The sequence below is a fragment of the Elgaria multicarinata genome, chromosome 2 (genome assembly GCF_023053635.1).
Source record: "Elgaria multicarinata webbii isolate HBS135686 ecotype San Diego chromosome 2, rElgMul1.1.pri, whole genome shotgun sequence".
NCBI classification, from domain to species: domain Eukaryota; kingdom Metazoa; phylum Chordata; class Lepidosauria; order Squamata; family Anguidae; genus Elgaria; species Elgaria multicarinata.
Window position 1 is genome coordinate 51,709,527 of NC_086172.1, and position 20,046 is coordinate 51,729,572.

The window sequence follows — 20,046 nt, forward strand, 5'->3', positions numbered from 1 at the left end:
TGTTGGATTCTCTTTTAAAAGTGAGTAAAAGCTGGAACCCTGAAACAGTTTTTGTCTGTCAGAGTCAATGGCAATTCAATTTTCTGGGTAGCACTATGTCATTTACCAGGACCAATGGAGCCTTACATTACAACAGCTTCGCCTGCTGTTTTCCTTGACAGATGTATCGACAGAGAAGATGGGGCAGTGTCATGTCTCAGTATTATCAGCAAGTAAGAGCAAAGCATCATTAAGGGACTATTCCCCTCCTCTGCAAGCCTCTCCATTTCTCTTAACTGAGAGGCATGCTGGTTGAAAACAAAAGAACATTTCTTACCAAAACCTGACATTGCACCATCTTCTCTCTCAAAACTTTTGAGCAGTGAGTGCTATTTTCAAGCATTGCCTAATATAGTGGTTCTATAAAAAGTATACAGTTAGCATCTGTGTTACACATCAACTTTTCTAGGAACTAGTTATCCACCAGTCATTTTTTGAAACCAGCTGATGTGTACTATGTTCACATTTAAGAAGTCATAAAGAAAGTGCACATCAGTATTATTACATCAGTTCTCAAATAAAGCAAATAATGTTATCAACAGATGAAGACCATTCTGAACAAATGACAAGGTAAGAAACAAAGTAAATTAAACTGATGAAAAATTATGTAATTCTTCGGTTTAAAATGGAATGAAATGCGGTCTTCTAGTTGTAGGCAGTACTGCATTTTTCTAAGAAAACTACCATCCTGAAGCTACCTCTCCTAAATAAAACACTAGAGACATAACCCATGCTGACAACTCCATTAATACATTCCTTTTAAAAGCTTCAAAACGTACTAGAAAATGTGCAGTACTAAGAAGTACAATAGTCTTTCAAACAATAAGTAACTGCCTTTGATAGGAGAAACATATCGATAACAAAGATACTCATTAACTTCTTTTCATTATTCTCTTTGCAATACATATGCATCACTCCTATCAATGATAATGGGAATTGAGTACATTCACTCCAAGGAGTTACATGGTGCGTAGCAATCCATGGCAGGCTCCATGTTATATTATCTTACCTTAATTGAAGCAAAGGAATGGCTAGAATTAAAGTTAGCCTGCATTATCATCACCCATTTTCACTAGTTATTTGCCACTGTATTATCTATTCCTAGAGATGTAATCAAGTTTCAGAATTCTGTGTGTTTTTGAGAAAAATCCCAAACGCCAATTTGGAAATAAGGAGCTTTTAGCATTCTGAACCCAAATTCCTGTGATTTCACTTCATCTTATAATTTCTGGTCATTGTGAGCCCCTGCTCCCTTCCCATCCTCACAAAATTATCTTCCAACAGCAATAACCACATGGGGTAGAGTTGGAGAAGGATAGGACTGCTACTGAGGGCTTAATTAGGTCCTAAGTTAGGGTGACCATATGAAAAAGAGGATAGGGCTCGTGTATTTTTAACAGTTGTATAGAAAAGGGAATTTCAGCAGGTGTCATTTGTAGGCATGCAGCACCTGGTGGAATTCCCTCTTCATCACAACAGTTAAAGCTGAAGGAGTCCTGCCCTCTTTTGTAAAAAGCTGATACAAAACTGTACCTTTTCCTTTATTAACCCCTTCTAATCCACCTTTAGATTTATTTCTAGGTCTGTGACTCTTCAAATTTTTATCAATGACAGAGCACACTTCTAGATGAGGCTTTTGTCATGCAATTGTCCTGCCTCATTCACGGAATTTTATGGAGGGTCCAAACACCAGTGTCTTCCAAGTTGTAACTCTCCTGTTTTCTGACCACTTCTTCTGCCTTTTTTCTTTCCACCAAAAATCTGTTAAGGAAAAAAAGACAGAGTAGCTACACAGTGACTAGGTTCACATAATAAGACAACCCACATTCAAGGCGGAGTGTGGGTTGTCGCTGAACCATGGATTCTGGCTGAACTGTGGGTTGTTGTATTGTGTGAACCCGGCTGCACTAACAAACTACAATGCAACAACAAACTATGAGTTCTCTTCATGAGTTGTTCATAGTTAACAAATCATGGTTTGTTGGTATGGCTGAGTTCACACAACCCACGTTCAATGACAACCCACACTCAACCTTGAGAGTGGGTTGCTATGTTGTGTGAACCCAGAATCTTTTGATTGGTAGTGCTAGGAATCCTCCAGCTGAAAGCATCTTGAATCATTATTGCTGTTTTCCCTTGTTGCCATATTTATTGTCATTTTAAATCTAAATCGTTCCACATCGCCTTGTTTTGTAGTCCATGCTATCACAAAGCCAACAGCATTTCCTCAACCTATACTCTTACCATTTTTGTAAAGTCTGAAATATAAAGCTGTATTCTACTTAAGGAAACTTTTTCTATATTTTCATCAATTTTCATGCAGATATTTATGTTGTCAAAGTCTTCAAAACATCTGTGAGGTAGAGATGATCATTCTCTTTTCTTAATTCATGCCACATCAATTCTACTTTTAATATCAAAAGCTGTAGACCAGCTTCTCCCCACTTGGTGCCCTCTATGCTGGCTGGGGATAATGAGAGTTATAGTCCAACACATCTGGAGGGCATCAAGTTGGGCTAGACTGTCTAAAACCCATGTATCTGTGCATGCAACCATTATTTTCTGGTTTGCTTCAAATCAGTTTCAATTTTATCATTTATTTTGTGAGCAAATCTCCTGCTCTCTTATGCATTCTTATTTATTGACTGTCAGGCAGATATTGCTTGCAAAATTAAAATTGTTGATCAATCCAGCAGTTTTATTCCTCTATAAACTAAAATTATGAGTAGCCATATAACTAACACTAACGGAGACAGATTATGACCCTGTTTGATTTTGCCCTTGGACTTAAAAGTCAATCCATCAACTTCCATCCCACACATTTTACAGTCAAAAGATCAACAAAATTATATCAAAATTAAATCCACCCTATGCTCTGAAGAGATTTTTCAGGGTCATGTTTTATTTGGGGATATGTCAGAGAGAAAATCAGTGAAAGAAATCTATGGCAGACAGTCATGGAACAAAACTGAACAAAACAAAAAGAATGATGAATTCATGTTTATACAAGTATTTTAGAATTGTAATGCTAATGAGAGAGTATGTGGACAAAAATAAACATGAAAACTCATGATTAAATTTGCTTTAAAGGGCAAATAAAAATAATTCCAAAATGGCTGAACACAAATAAATCAGTATCTGTGTTCACATATTTTAAAATGTATAAAGTTGCTTTTCCAAAGCTCAAAATGATGTACAATAGAACAATCATGAAACATAATAAGATGGAAAAGAGGATATAGAACCCCAGGCGTCAGGTCCTATAAAATAATTTACTACGGAAAAATTGCAAAGAAAAGGCTTCAAAGCTCTGTAAAAGTCAAAGGTTTACCCTTAGCTTCACATGGATCGAATATCAAACTTTGCCATCCAATATTTAACTTGATTTTAAACTGTAATGAGTTAGAATCTGCAGAAACCAAAGTTATTTAGTGGCTTGCTGAAACATGTCAAGAGGATCCTGTAAATAGGCAATTGAACAATAATACAGCTTATAAATGTAGAAATATATAATGCACTGTTCAGTGTTATACATTCCCAAAGAGGAGAACAAAAATACAATTTAAAAACAATAAAAATGTAGTTACAATCTTAAAGGCAAGTTAAAGCCATCTTGTCTACACAAGAATAGCAGAGTATCAAATTGCTTCATAGCATTCTAGCATTTAAACTTAAAGGTTTGCCTTAAAAGAAAAGTTTTCATCGCCCATCTAAAGAAGATGCATTCTCAGTTAACCAGAGGCCTCGGGTAGCCCCTCATCTGGTGGCAATGAGTCTGGGGTGAGTGATTTGTAACAGGCACCTGCCACATATAGCACTGTTTGCATTCCATTACAAAATCACAAAAATGTTGGTTTCTAGAGCAGTACAAAACTAGATACTGATAGCACAGCACCATCACATGTAAAACTCTCTATAAACCACTGTCCATGTAGGTTTAAAGTAAACTTCACATAGCACCACATGAACATACAAAACTATCTTATACACAGTCTAGGGTGACCAGGTGACCCGGAAAACCCCGGAGACCTCTGGTAAAACGAAGGGTCTCCGGGGCAACCAGGCCTGCCCCCCAAATTCCGGGGAAACCCTAACCCTAATCAGGTTGGAAGGACGCATCCTCGGACTTCCAGGGACATGTCCCCGCCCCTCCCTGCCTCCGTGGGGCCTTCTACTTGGCCTAAGCAATCGCGCAGGCCAAGTAGAAGGACCCATCGGGGCGGGGGGAGGCGGCTAGAAGGACATGTTCTGGGACTTTCGGGAATGCATCCCTGCCCCTCCCTGCCTCGATCGGAGCCCAGGTGGTGGCACAAGCCCGGCGGCTCACACAGTGGCAGTCCGAGGCTGGTGACCCAGGCAGATATAGCAGCAGGCCTCAGGGAAGAAGGTATGTGGCCGAGGCGGGCTTTGTTTCCTCCCTCCTGGCCAGGCGTTGTTTCCCTCGGGCTTGTTGTTTCCCTCCCCCGCCCAGGCCTACAACTGATGCCTGACTGCATATTATTATTATTATTATTATTATTATTATTATTATTATTATTATTATTATTATTCCTTGGTTGAGTAGGTATTGTATTTTAATGTTATTTTATTGTTTGCCTTGGGGGGGTGGCTGTGGATTATATTATTTTGCATTTGGTGAGTGTGGGATGGATTTATATTCTCCCCCCCCCCCCCCGTTAAGTGTGTGTGGGAGTTTTTTTCTTTAGGTTGTCTTGGGGAGGGTGTGGAGTTATTTCCATGCTGGGTGATTGTGCAGGGGTGTGTGGATTTTAATTTTTATTGCCTTTGATGAGCATGTGTGATGTGTGTATTGTTGTTGTTATTTTACCTTGAGTGAGTGTGTGAATGATTTTTTATTTTCACCTTAGGCTTTGAGATATGGTTATTTTACAGTGTGGCTTTCTTTTTGTTGAACTAGATTTTTCTGCACTTGTCAATTGCTTTATTTTTTCAGTGGTAGCAAGATGCTGAATCTGTCAGTATGGGGATAGAGTGTCAAATGTTAGAAAAGTGAGACTATGGACATCCAGTGAAGGATTTGCAGTCAAAAACATATTTGAGGGAAGGGGAGACTGCATCACACAGAGTACAGCAAAAGCTTCAAAGTACAGCAGAAGCTACAAAAGTAGGAGTGAGTGAAGTTAATTTCAGATACACTGAATGTCTCAATTGTTCTTTATTCCAGTGATTTTAACATTAAGATTTTATATAGAACAGGTCTGTCTTAATTGTGTGTTGTGAAATCAGACGTGACCAAGGCCATGTTTGGGTGGACACGCCCCATTGGGGGCTGGACATGTTGGTGAGCACGCCCCCTTCAGGGCTGGACTTGTTGGTGGGCATGCCCCCTTGGGGCGGCCATGTTGTCCTCCTTTTTAGTTTCCAAAATATGGTCACCCTAACACAGTCAGACTATTGGACTGGTAACGCCACTTTTAGCGATGGGAGAATAAGTGAGGTTTGAGCTCATCAAGGGTTCTCTGAGTTCTACCTCAAAACTCAGTCTGTTCTGTCCCCGTTCCTGAATGCAAACTTTTCTGTTGTTTGTACTGAAAAAAGTGCACATTTGGGTGCACTTATTTTAAAAAATATTCACCCAAATACATACATACATACAAAAACATGCATTGTTTTTGTTCTTTTCATAATATTCATTTTTAAAGTGTGCATTTTTCTAACAAACACATTTTACGAATACAATCACAAGTTTGGGAATATGCGAACTTTTCCCGAAAAATACATTCATGTTTGGGGATCTGAAAAGGGCAAGTTCTGGCAAAAAACAAATCAACAAATCCTCACCCATTATTGTATACTCCAACCGGCAGTAGCTCTCTAACGTTTCAAGCAGTCTTTCCTAGAACTGCAACTTGAGGGCCAACTGCACGTTCTACTAATCATGACGGTGCAGTTGAGTCTGCCATTTTTCTTTACTGTTTTTTAATTTACTTCTTTATTTTTCTTTACTCTTGAATAACCACACACCGTCCTGATCTGGATTGGGACCATGGTGACTGGGGAGAGAAAAGTTAAAGCATCCCCTCCACCCCTATTTTCCCCATAATTACACACACACCGCAGGGGCTCAAATAAAGAAAAAAGCTCTACACTGGAATCAATGGAGGCTTTTCTGTAAAAACAACAACAACGTGGTAGGGTGGAATTTCAGGGGGGAAATGAGATAAGGGATTTAAACCCTTACTTCCATGAGTGCCATACTCCTGATCCAGATTGGGACTATGCGGCTACACAAGAGTAAAAAAACTCAGCAAGCTTAACTATACCAACGCTATTTGTAGAACGTGTAGTTTAGCGTTGAGATTCTTTAGCAGAAGTCAGAGACTGAACAATGTACTTGCAAAGTATGTGCTCTACCAATTTAACTATAATGTTGTGTCCAATTATTAGCAGTGAATGTAAGTGAAATATTATCACAGATATTATGTAGTATTAAATATTCTCTTCTGAAAATACACAGATTGTTTTAAATGCAATATTCTTTTTAGTGCTGGAGTATCAAAAACAAAACAAAAAAAATATCAAATCCACAGAGCCACTTTTGTCCTATTTTCTCTCAGAATGTGCAATAACAGAAATTGACTGATTGCTATATAACAGAAGACTCTGCAAAACAAGGAATAGAAACAGATTTAGTAGGGTCAGTTTGGCGACCTTTTAAAGTCTCACATCTGAAGTTTGACATGTTAAGTGTGAGTGACACATAGACACTATCTTAATATTCACATCCTGAAGATGTTTTTTTCTCTGCTTGTGCTGCTGACGTGTTAAAAATCTGGTTGGATGTGGGCTAAGTCTTTTGGGGTGTTTGGTATTTATACAAGAGCAATTATCAGGTTAGGCCAAAATGGGAATGCATAACAAGTTCAGACCCGCTCAAAAAAATAACTAGAAAAAAACCAAGAGAACTACTTTGACAGTTATTTATTGTCCAAAAAAGGTAAACTAAAGAGAAAAGTGTGCTTTAAATTCTAGAGGAAGGCAAATATATGGGGTTGTTGCATTGGCCCTCAACATCAATTAATTCAATAAGTGGTGGGTACAGAGGACATACATTAATGGGGTAAGGGAAACTAGACCTTGAAACTCCCACCAATGCTGCCTAAGTTAGGATCCAGACCTATGGGTGCATGTGGGCATGGGGATTACAAAATTCATCAGATCCTTTCCAAGCCTACAATTATATGAGAAAACATTTAGGCTACAATCCTATGCACACTTACCTGGGAGTTAGCCCCACTGAACAGAGTTGGACTTTCTTGTGAGTAAATATGCACAGGATAATGCTATTCGTTAAGAAAAACTGTACCCATAATGTGAGAAATTTATCAAGGCTGCACAGAATGTACTCTTCATGTAAATACAAGCATTTTAAATTTCGATATAAGGTGTATAAATGAAAACCAGGCACCACAATATTTCACCATTATGGAAGATATATGCTTGGGGGTTTTATTGCTGAAAATTTTATGGTAGCATCTGTGCATGCTCTCATGGGTAATGAAATAACGATATTGCTCTCCTGAGAGCTACAGGATATTTTTAGAAACTATTCTAAAAGCCTGGCTGCACAGCAGATTGAACATCCTTCTGTCATATTGTACACCTTTATGAAAGCAATATTAATTATTAAATACATTTATAATACAATTTCCTACTCATGATAATATTCCAGGCACGGATGGGCAAGTTTTATTACTACAGTTTAACGTCTACATACAATGACTGTCACTACAACAACTGCCACAGATTTTTGCAGACATTTGTGGGAGAATGCTTGATATAATCAGTTTCCCCCCTCCCACTTTTTTAATGGCACCAATATTAAAATGCACTGTTCCAGAGTGCAATTTGACAAATGCAAAGTTATTGTCTTCTTTTAAGTAAACAAACATAGAATGCTTTGTACCAGCCAGCGAGATTCATGCAAGCAACTGGATATGTATCTGAATGCACATTTATGTCAACTGTTAACTTTGATCATCTGCAGAAGATTTCCCCTACGTGCTGCTGCCATTATAACTGAGGCAATTACAGCTAGGGACATTTTAGTTGTATTCCCTTAACCTGTGGAAATCCCACCTCAGGGTGGAGTCTCTGCATAAAGTCCAAAAACAGTCTTACTTGGAGTAGACCCATTGAAATAAATGGGACAAATTAACCAGCTTTTTTTTTCCAGACAAGAATGCACATCTGCATCTAGGGCCAATCAGTTGTTGCAACTATAACTACAGTTAGGTCAAAAAAGACATTACTTCAAATTTGTATCCAGTAGCCATATCTTTCATTATTGTTATCATTTATCTCTGCAGTAGGCACAGCAAGACTGATCTGGATTTTAAACTTGCCACCTCTCATGCAAGAGTCCTGATTGAGTTTGGGGACCCTGCATCTACTCTAGAGTAAAAATGGGGGGGGGGAATATAGCTGCAAGATACAGATTTGGAGTAATGTCTGTTTTGGGTCTAAGGTCTATGGTTTTTAAGAAGTTAAAATGTAGCTTATAAGAAAGACACCTTGTGCACTAAGATGCATAAAATAAATGTCCTCCTGATTTTTGACCTGACTTTATAACTAGCTCTGCATGTTTCATTTTAAGGTATAGAAATATTAGCGTCTGAGCACTGTGCAGTATACACATTATTATACTTTACTGTACATATTATTATTTCATGACATTTACAAGTCTTAAAACAGGGCACTTGTTTGCAAATAACAAACTCATTCCTTCAATTCAGTTCCCCTCCTACTGTGTTCATTATAAGGTGTACAACAACATTTCAACCAAGATGGCAACTGGCTAGCTTACTACAACAATATTTTGGCTGCTAATTACAGAAATACAGCTGAGAAGACCAGTCATGATGATCTTGTTAAAAACCCAATTAAAGTTTGGGCAAATGGTGCCATGCAGGGAGAAACTGTTCACTTAGATTAATACAATGCAGATATATCTATGGTGTTGCTAGGAGACAAGTTGTTGTTGCATTTGTTTTATTGTTTATTTTTCAAAATCAAATGCAAATCCCTATAAAGAAAACAAGTTGTACAACCATGAATAATAGAGAGAAAGAGACCTAAGGTAAGCAAAAAATAATAAAGCTTATTGACTCTCCAGCTACGCTCTCTAACAGCGATGCCAATAAATAAAAAAGAGAATTTCTCTTCATTCCTAATGCAGGCCTCATTTTTAAAAAGGATTTATTAATTTATTAAATTTATATACCGCCCCATAGCCGAAGCTCTCTGGGCAGTTTACAAAAATTAAAAACAGTGAACATTAAAAAGTATACAAAATTTAAAACCATCAAAAATATAAAAAACAACAGTATAAAACAACAGTATCCATTTAAACAACAATTCTGGGGTCCATTAAAAACAAACAAACTTAGCGTATGTTGTTAAATGCTGTTAAATGCTTGGGAGAAGAGAAAAGTCTTGACCTGGCGCCAAAAGATAACAATGTTGGCCAGGCGAGCCTCGTCGGGGAGATCATTCCACAATTGGGGGGCCACCACTGAAAAGGCCCTCTCCCTTGTTGCCATCCTCTGAGCTTCCCTTGGAGTAGGCACTTGGAGGAGGCCCTTAGACGTTGAGCGCAGTGTACGGGTAGGTTCATATCGGGAGAGGCGTTGAGAGAAAATGAGATGAGATATGCAAGGGATGGAACACACTTTTGACAATGTTAGTTACTTGTTCAGGGAAGAGGAAAAGAGAAACCAGGATCACACTTCTTTTGTTGCGTGACTGCCTATGCAGGGTTTGAAAGCAATACAAAAACACTTCGGGCCTTTTCAGAAGACACCTTAAACCATGGCTTTAAGTATAGTGGTTAAGCCAGATTCCCGGGTGTGCTCAGAAGTCACCTTAAACCATGGCTTTAACCAAGGTGATTAAGGCTTTTTGCTTTATTCACTGTGGTCAAAGCCATGGTTTCAGGTGTCTTCTGAACGGGGCCTTCAAAAGCTGTTTATCAGAGGTGAAAAGGGGAGGAGCGTAGACATGATGAGCAGCGATCCCTCTGTCTCCACCTATGACTAGTGCACCAATTCAGGAAGGATATCTGCTTGGGGGGGGGGAATAGGGCATTAATACTTGAGGTAGGGCATTAATATTGTTATTGAGCAGGAAGGGAACTAAAACTAAGAAAAACAACATTTAAACCCAGAGCTTCTTGTAGCTTCCTAAAATTTTCACTGGCAGATCATCTTTACAGCCATTCATCTGCCAATGACTTCCAATCAACTAAACAAATCATTTGTGTTGCTCACTAGGAGTACGGCTGCCATTTTGTGCAGAAATCCAGGCATTCCCAGGGTTTAAGAAATGTCTGGTGCTCCCCTTTTAGAGCATTAGATTAGCTAGATCTTCAGTGTTTGAATTTTTTTTATTGGAATATGGTTACTTTAAGCTTTTACAGAATGACTTCAGAGAATGAAATGTTCACCCACTGGTTTCTGAGTGTTAGCATTTTAATGGATGGAAATAAAAATGGCTAACACTGAAAGCCAGTGTGGTATAGTGACTAAAGTGTTGGGTTGGGAGTTGGGAGATCCAGGTTCTAGTCCCCACTCGGCCATGGAAACCCACTGTGTGACTTTGGGCCAGTCACACTCTCAGCCCAACCTACCTCACAGGGTTGTTGTGAGGATAAAATGGAGAGGAGGAGGAGGAACACCTTGGGTTCCTTAGAGAGGGAAAATGCGGGATATAAATGCAATAATATTTTTTTAAAAAACACTCAGAAACCACTGGGTAAGACAGGCTCCCAGGACATTTTGTAACAGGAGTTACAGTTACCATACTGTAATAATAACAAACACTTCCAGTATGAATCCACCAAATTTGAATTCATCATCAAATCTGACTTGTTTGAATTTGTCTTTAAATTGATATAGAACTTTGTGTTGTGTTTGTTGGCATGGATTAACATACTCCTGGGGAAACTTAGGGTCAAACTACACTTTTTTTTAAAGACACATCTAGCAGCTATGTATTTTTCATTGTTAAGTTATATGATCTTAGAGTTATGGTGACTTGAAAGGGAATAGTTCCTATAAATAATTTATATCCTTATGAGCCATGGAAGGTATTAAAGGAACTGCTTGAATGAAGATACATGTATGCCTTATAACAATTCTGTTGTTGTTCATGAATGTGTGTTTTGTAGAATGTAATAGCTCAAAAAATAGATTACCTAGATTTGTAAGACAGCATTAACAGACTTGATAATTTCCAAACACAAATTTGAATGAGTTATAAGAATTTATATAATTCTTACAATAATTCATATGAGATTTACCTGAATTGCTCTCAAGTGATCCTTTCTGTCCGACAAATTCAGAGAAGTTTATTACAAGTACAACCAGTGACCATAACTAAGAAAGATGGCAAGTGTAATTACATCTCTTTCTCTCTCTGAGAAACTGGGAAATAAAAACTTATAGAATATTGGATCTCTTACATTCCTCTATCTGTTTATATAGGTAACAAGAAACAGAAGCGGCTTAGAAAATCTGTCTACAATGGAAGAGTCCATAAAAACTCATCATTGCCCATTTGAGAAGCCTTAAGGCTTTTTAGAGTGAAGAAGCATGTCTTGCATTTTAAAAGAATCCAGTCTGAGGCAATTTTCTCTTGGAAATTCCATTGTGTTTGTTACATAACAGTCCCAGTAGCCTGAATTGACTTGCATGTTTTGAAAAAGGAATGAGGGGCTAAATTTTGCCTAAGGATCACAAATGATTTCTTAACTAATTCGTTACACAGGGTTTTTTGGGGGGCAGGGCGGGCTGTCTTCAGTTGGCATGAATGTAAACTTTTTTGTAAAAAAAAAGTTGTTTGTAACAGCTACTTGTTAAAAACAACCTAATTTGCAATTTAAAAGTAAATTTAAATATTTGCCATTATTAAATGGAATATTGGATCACATTGATACATTTTCAATACTAGGCAAGTAGAGAGGAGTGTGATTTTTTTTTTAAAAAAGTAATGCATTACCTTTAGTGGGTTGATAAGCTTTTAACTGTCTTTTAAAACTTGTTAAAAAATTAATTGGAATATGTCAGGAAGAAAGTTTATATTATGAGCTGCTAAATAATATTTATATTGTGAGGCTTTAGGGCTAGTTTGTGCATGCATATTTATCTCTTGATAACTGCCACAAAAATTAGTATTTTGCATGTTTAAACCAGCCAGGCTAGAGCTAAACCTATAGAGAAAAAAATCATCATCTCCTATTGTTGTATGAAATGTAATTTTTTTCCAGTTGAGTTTGCCCATTTAGCTACAAGTGATCAAGCGGTCGGAAACAGAGTAATGCTCATGTATATAAAGAACCAACATTACATTTTCAGTTATATTTTGCCATGATTGGAAGAAAAAGAATATTTTGATAAGGATTTGATCTCAAATGGTCTTGTGCTCCATATGTCCTCTGTGCCCTTTCTTCCCTCACATATTCTAAGTCAATTAATTACTTCCTGATTCAGCCAAACCATAGCTTACAGTTATATCCAAACTGGAGAGCTATGGCTTCTGCTTGCCCTGCAAATCAGGGTTAGAAAGAAGCTTCAAACCATAATTTCTGATCTTGGTTTGTAGGACAAATACAAGGCATCATTTGCTGGTCTGGATATAGGATCAAACTATGGTTTGCTTGAACCAGGAAGTAACTAATTGACACTGGGCATGTGGAGTACGAGGCAGGAGCAAGGAGGGAGTGTGTGGATATGGGACTAGTTCCTGAATCTTCCAAACAATGCTTTTGAAGATTGGAAATGCAATGTGTGACACAAGCCAGTATCTATGATAAGAAGAGTAAGAATGCATTCTTCTTCTAGCTAGCAGGTAGACTTCTGTAATAAGCACTATGCCTTTAAGAAGGGGCATGTTGATACAATACCATGTGTGGGGTGCGGGTGTCGAATCCCCTTAGTTTTCTGATGAATACTAAGAAAGGTTTGAAAATACTTCAAATATCATTTCTTCTGTGTTTGAAGATTTAATTAGGTAAGTGGTAGTGATCAATGTATTCAAAACAAGTGCAGCTTGCTGTGAGTCCTGTTTTCCCTCCTCTTCTTTGGCCAGCCCTCTCCCCACAGTTGCAATAGACAACCTTTTTGGGATGAAGAGGGCCTGAAGAAAATATAATGGTCAGTATGCTGCCCTCTAGTGGTATAAAGAACTGAAGTGGGCTGTTTTCTGTCAAGTGTTTGAAATGTTACTGGATTTGCCTTAAATTTTAAATTGCCTTGTAACCACTCCTGGAGAAATGTTTATGAAGGGCAGTATAGAAATGTCTTAAATAAATGAAATAAATTTACATTTCACCTGTGAAAATTCAGAAAGCTATATCATAGCAACAGCTCAAAAATAGTTTATCTGTATTTCGGGATCATTACGTTAGCACTGAAAAATGCTTAGTTAGGCTAAGTTTAGCTAGGCTGCATTCCTATATCCACTTACAGTAAGACGCATTGAATCCAATGAGACTACTGAGTAGGATAGGATTGAATAGGACTGAATAGCAGCCAAAATTAACTTTTATTGGTAAAGTTCCCTTTGGTAAATTAACAAATGCAATCTTTCTACAAAAGGGTTGGCCTACAGCAATTGGACCTATTAAAAGGCCATTTCCCCAAACCAAGCCTACATGCATCACGAACCCATATTTCTCCAACTTAACAATTATTAGTGTCCATTTTAAAAAGGGTAAAACACATTTTGGTTCTGAAGTCACCGAGCAGGAAATGGGATTGGCAGGCAACTGAACAGTAGCAGCTTCCTCGTCTCTTCCTCGCTAAACCCTGCTCAAACAGAATTTCCTATATTCTTTCAGTCTAGCCAGCAAAGGTGGTAACTGGTGTTCTTCCTGCAACTAATACATTCATTTTAATGGGAGACAGAAACCCAATGATTATATTTTGAAGTACCTTCTGTTCTTTTAGGTTTGGATGTCATGTCATTCCCCTACATTAAATCCATTTTATTTTTTTAATTGCAACACTGTGCCTTAGAGTAATACCATCCAGCCTACCAATAATTCTCACTATTCATAGTAACAAATTTGAAGAAGTTGTAAGTGAGAATGGGGTGTCTACATGGGCCCAAACAAACTTAGTAGCAGCCAGCAATATCTATGCATTTTGTAAGGGGTTGTTTAATTATTTGCAGTGAATTCACTGAGGAACAAAGAGGGAGAGCAAATATTCCTTCTTCACCCCAAGCTGCACCACAATTACATTTTCTAGTTTGTATTTCATATAGTAACTGGTGCCACATACGTTTAAGAGCACACAATGGGCAATATTTTAAACTTTAATCAAGTTATCCAGTTACTGGGGATGTCAAGAAGCCACTGTTGCCATAGACATTCTACCAGTTTGCACAACACAGAGGGTTATTGAAAGATAAATAACCCTCGATGAACCACGTTATATAACTCTCAATAACTTGCCATGTTGTGCAAACCAGGAGGATATCTATTACAACAGTAGCCTTTGCTAGACCTACCTTCAAAAGCGCGACGGGCTGTCATGCTAGTCTATACGTCAGGCGCGATGAGCTCATGAAGAGAGACGTCGCACCCATTTTTGTTGTTGTTGTTCTTAAAGTGCCGGATACGCACAAACACTTGTGCACCCAGGTAAGTTTTATATATATATATATATATATATATATATATATATATATATATATATATATAAATTTCCCTCACTCCCCCCCTGCCCCCGATGGGCACAGCTCCTGGCTACACGCGAGTAATGCACAGGGGTGATCCCAGGTATCAGCCCGGGATATAGCCTGGTCTAGCAAAGGCCAGTGTCTTCTTGACATCATCAGTAATTGGATTACTGGGTTGGCTGACTTGTGCAAACTAGCCCATGATCTTTTAAGGACACAGTTCCATGCCTTGCTCTGCCCCCTGTTGGTGTGCTAAACCATTTAAAGATGGGAAATTACCCTAATCATAACCACTGATATGACAGCAAATGTGTATACTATACGGTTGCTCAGATACCTTCAATCACTTCAAACACTAATGTAAATTTATTGAACAAATTGCAGTCATTTATTTGAGCTTGCAACTCCCTGAACCATTTTCTGGTACTCCTCACTTCCTGTGTCTGTGTGCTACCTTCTTTTCAAGTGGCAAACACACTTCATAAAACATGCCTCTGTGTATAACATATATCAATAATTGTGTGTACATATCACTTTCCCTTCCAGGATCTACAGCAGCACACATGGTGCTCTCGCCTTTCATTTTATTCTCATTAGGCTGAAAGATAGTGACTGTTCCAAGGCCACACTTTAAAGGTTAGTGAGGATTTGAACCTGCCCTAGTCCAGAATTCTAAGGACTACACCGCACTCTGCCACATAATTAAAATAAAAGCTCTGATTGTAATAGCACTATACCCACTTACATGAACCCAATGGGGTTTACTTCTGAGTAAACATGTGTAGGATTGTACTGTTAAGGATGTGTTTATGAAGAGGAAAGCTTTTGCCGATTCGGAGAGTTACACATTCCTGTTTGTAATTCAGCATTACAGTGACTTCCATTTGGTCAGAGTTAATGACATCAATTACGGAAGATTGTTTAACTGCTTTAGTTCTTCAAGTGCTAAATATCTCAAAGTGATTTAGATTCTGTAAGTATAAACATAGAAGGATCACAGATGATATCAAATAGAATAAAACCTTGCCAGAACTTCAAAACTCTTCAAGTTAAAGACAGGTTCCAGTGTACACACACACCCCAAAAATCAGTCCCATTATTACATGTTTACTGGATCACTTTCATGTTGTGAAGGTTCCCACCCCCCATTTTTTTTTACTTTACTTAGAAGTTTGCCAAAGTTGCAAGCATCAGAGCATAAATCTTTCATACTAATGGTCCCTCTGCCTGAGGCTAATTTCTGTTTCAAGTTTCGATTCTAATAATGTAATAACTTCTAACGGGGATGGTAGTTTGCGGGGTAGTGACACAGGTTTTAAAATAAACTTTATATGAGAATCTGCAGGTTCTTCAAACTTCAAAACAGGTGACTCGTCACTTTTCCATGCTCTAAAAATCTCATGAAATCTTTCTGATTACAAATATCTAACCATCTTTCTTTGCATCAATTGAGAACATTTTTGGTTTGGTTTTTGTTAAGATTTATTAGCAATGACTCACCCCAATAATGAATTCTACAAATGCTTCATGGGACTACTTTACATGAATGCAAGAGGATTTTTCCGCAATTACTGTTTTTAGCAGCTGCAGTTCAAGGTGGTATATGGAATATTTGATTTCAAGATTTGGTATTTGACTTTCAAAATGTGATATCAATATTTGTTCATATCTGGCAGCTGACATTTAACAGCTGATATGCAATAACAGTCTTGCCAACAACTCCACACAATGGCCCACATTTTTGTTATTTCGTTTCAACACAAGGATGAAGGGACACTGCAGAAAGTACCATGGCAGAGCCATACATATGAACTGTCATAGTCCTTTTTCTCAACCGGTACGGAACTGTGAAACTAATAACCTTGTACTGTTTTGATTTTTTTTTTTATTTCAACTACATTCTGTGATTAATCCTGATTAATCACATGGACCTCCGTCTATGCCAAGGACTTTTAAGACTGTCATTTTAAATGTTTTAATGTTTTAATATAGGAATATGTTTAATATAGTTTTTACTTTTGTATATCTCTATTTATAGGTTTTAAATGTATATGTTTTAATTTTGCAATGCCGCCTTGAGGCCCAGGATTGGACAAAATGTGGGATATAAATATAATATATTTATATTATGCTTTTTATACTGTATTTTGTATTTGTGCTTTTAACCTGTTGGTTGTTTTATTATGGTTTTGATTTTTGTGAACCGCCCAGAGAGCTTCAGCTATTGGGCGGTATAAAAATGCAATAAATAAATAAATAAATAAAATAATAATAATAATTAATAAAAATAACGTTCTGGTTTCAATCCAGCCTTAGACATGCTCAGAACAGATCCACTGAAATCAATGGGACAAGTTAGTCATGACAGAATCCCATGTTTTCAATGTATCTTCCATGATATGACTAAGGCTGGATCCACCCAATTTATATAAATACTTAATTTCCAGAACCATTGAATTTAACTTTTCACAACACCACCCCTAATTATTCCCTTCTCATTCATCTTTCTTCTTTAATTTTATATATATAATTCAAAGTTGGGAGTTAGTTGGTCATCCCTTTTTGTCTGCCTTCCCATTGACCGATTCTCATGAAACACACTTCGGGCATGTCTACACCTAAGGGTATAGAGGGAAGGAAAGGGGAGGATCATGGACTTACCTGCATCCACGATCCTCCCCTAGCATCTAGATTAGGGATGTGCTCCGCTTCTAATCAGACCGGAAAAGCAGGAGCGGAGCGGGGGGCTTCGCCTGCCCTTAAGGCGGAGGCGAAGAGGATCGAGGTGAAGGCGGATCCTTCGCCTCGATCCGGAGCTCCGCCGTAAAGTTAAGTGGGGTTTACTGGGCCCTGCCGCTGTCGCTGTCGCCCATGCGGCGACGGCGGCAGGGCCCAGTAACCCCCCTCCCCGCCATCCTCTCCCTTACCTGCCTCCGTCCGCGGTCCGTCGGCGTCTTCCATTGAGCCCGCGGTTCCACCAGGAAGCCTGGGCTGCTTGCGGCCCAGACTTCCTGGTGGAACCACGGGCTCAATGGAAGACGGCAATGGGCGACGGACCACGGACGGAGGCAGGTAAGGCCCCCCCTCTCCCTTGGTCCCTTACCGGGCTCTGCCGCCGTCGCCGCATGGGCGGCGATGGCGGCAGGGCCCGGTAAACCCCCAGCCCTCATCTCCCTTACCTGCCTCCGTCCGCTGTCCGTCAGCATCTTCAATTGAGCCTGCGGTTCCACCAGGAAGTCTGGGCCGCTTGCGGCCCAGACTTCCTGGTGGAACCGCGGGCTCAATTGAAGACGGCGACGGACCACGGACGGAGGCAGGTAAGGTCCCCCTCTCCCTTGGTCCTTTACCGGGCTCTGCTGCTGGGACTGCCTTGAGTCTTGGCGTGCGTATGTATCCCTGGACAAGCTATCATGGTGGCGAGTTTGAGGTTTCTAAAGTGCAAATTGACGGAGCTATGGAAAGGGGTGTGAATGGGGTGCCCGGTTTTCATAAATTCCCCAAAAATCAGGGGATGATGGGACTGCCTTGAGTCTCGGCGTGCGTGTGCACCCCTGGATAAGCTTTCATGGTGACAAGTTTGAGATTTTTAACGTGCAAATTGACGGAGCTATGGAAAGGGGTGTGAATGAGGTGCCCGGTTTTCATAAATTCCCCAAAAATCAGGGGATGATGGGATTGGCTTGAAACTTGGCGTGCGTGTGTATATCCCCCATGAGGTGTCATGGTGCCAAACTTGAGGTTTCTAACTTTCACAGAAAAAAAGTTGTATACTTTTTTAGCTTAATGCAAGCCTATGGGGGGGGGAACGGAGCTCCGATCCGGATCCGGAGCTCCGAGCGGAGCGGAGTGGACATAGGCGGAGCGGGGGCGGGGCGGGGCGGCCTGATCCGCAAATCGCGGATCTGGAAGTGAAGCGGAGCGGGGGGTCCGTGCACACCCCTAATCTAGATGGCTGTGTGACATCCTGGAATGGAAGAGGGATGTCACGGTTGCCTTTTTTTCCTTTTTCTTTTTTTGAGAAGAGGAGCCATGCATGCGGTGAAAAAGTAAAAAAAAACCACCCACAAGCCCAAACCCCACGCCATCCCAGGGATGGCAAATTTGTTGCCCCACCCCCACCCTCATGGGCACAGAACCTCCCCGCGCAGCTGCGTTACTCATGGGGAAGACACGGGAGCGGCAGCCACACCACCTGTGATCCTCAGGATGGTCCTGGGACCATGGGCAAAATCGGTTATCTCGGGAAAATGGAGTGGTCATCCCCCTGGGATCCTCTGTGCATCATTTGGACACACAGGGATGATCAAGGGATGACCCTGGGATACAAGTATGGTGTAGACATGCCGTTAATTGGAAAGCTCTTGACATGCAAAGTTCACAAAGAACAAATGTTTTTACTATAATTCAAAGTCAGGGTTTATTTATGTCCATCAAGCTTTTTTAAAACAAAGAACAAACAACAGAATTAGGCTACCTTTTCTAACAATGTACTATAAAGTTTTATATTTAATATCAAAATATGCAAAGTATAATTAAACAAATATAAGTAATTTCTCATTGGAATAAAATGAAATATAAAGAGTCTTGGTAACTTTATAAACACAGGTGCAGGTCAAAGTCCAATAATATGCCAGTAACGTGAGGCCTGCAAGCAAATTACGAAGGGTTTATGAGACACTTACAGTTAAAAGTAATCCAGTCAAAGTTAAGTTATTGCTCAGAAAGGAAGTCTTTAGCTGTTAAATTTAACAAAATAAGATTTTAAAATCTCTGTATACCTTTAGTTAAGTTAAACCTTTTGTTAGATTTGATTTTTCTCCATGAACTCTGTTCAGGGGGAACCAATTACCTCTAATTGTGTTTGTAGTTTTTTAGTATCACGTAATTCATCCATGAGGGAGCAGAAGCCGCACACTTGGGCCTTAGCTAGACCTAAGGTTTATCCCGGAGTCGTCCCTTCCTGCTTCCGGAATATCCTGTGTGTCATTTACAGGAACAAGGATGACCCCAGGACGATCCCGGGATAAACCTCAGGTCTAGCTAAGGCCTCGGTCAGCACTTATAGGAACTCCTGCAAGTGCCAGCTGTGTGCACTTCACTCATCTTTCATCTTCTTGTGGAGAAGGATGAGCACAGTTGGGCCGAGTCCCTTCCCTTTAAGCACCGTTTGCTGTCCCAATTAGTCCATCAGTCCTCCACCCCAGCAAAGAGAAATATCCACTGTAACTTTTCATTTGTAACTCTGAATGCACTCTGCTGCTGAGGCAAGTCCAGGGAAATATCAGGGGTTGGGAAAAGGAGAAG

General features: G+C 39.5%; 1 protein-coding gene across 2 annotated transcripts in view; it reads right to left on the reverse strand.

Moving 5' to 3' along the window:
* The window catches only part of KCNJ3 (potassium inwardly rectifying channel subfamily J member 3), a 138,150-nt gene that overhangs the window by 49,109 nt on the left and 68,995 nt on the right, over nt 1–20,046 (reverse strand). Inside the window, exon 3 of one of the 2 annotated variants that reach the window (XM_063116533.1) lies at nt 1,689–1,800. The exons of the other annotated variant lie outside the window; for it this stretch is intronic. Coding sequence (XP_062972603.1) covers nt 1,697–1,800 — 104 coding nt within the window. The 3' untranslated portion in view covers nt 1,689–1,696. Of the gene's footprint in view, nt 1–1,688; nt 1,801–20,046 lie in introns of those variants that run through there. 2 annotated transcript variants of the gene reach the window in all.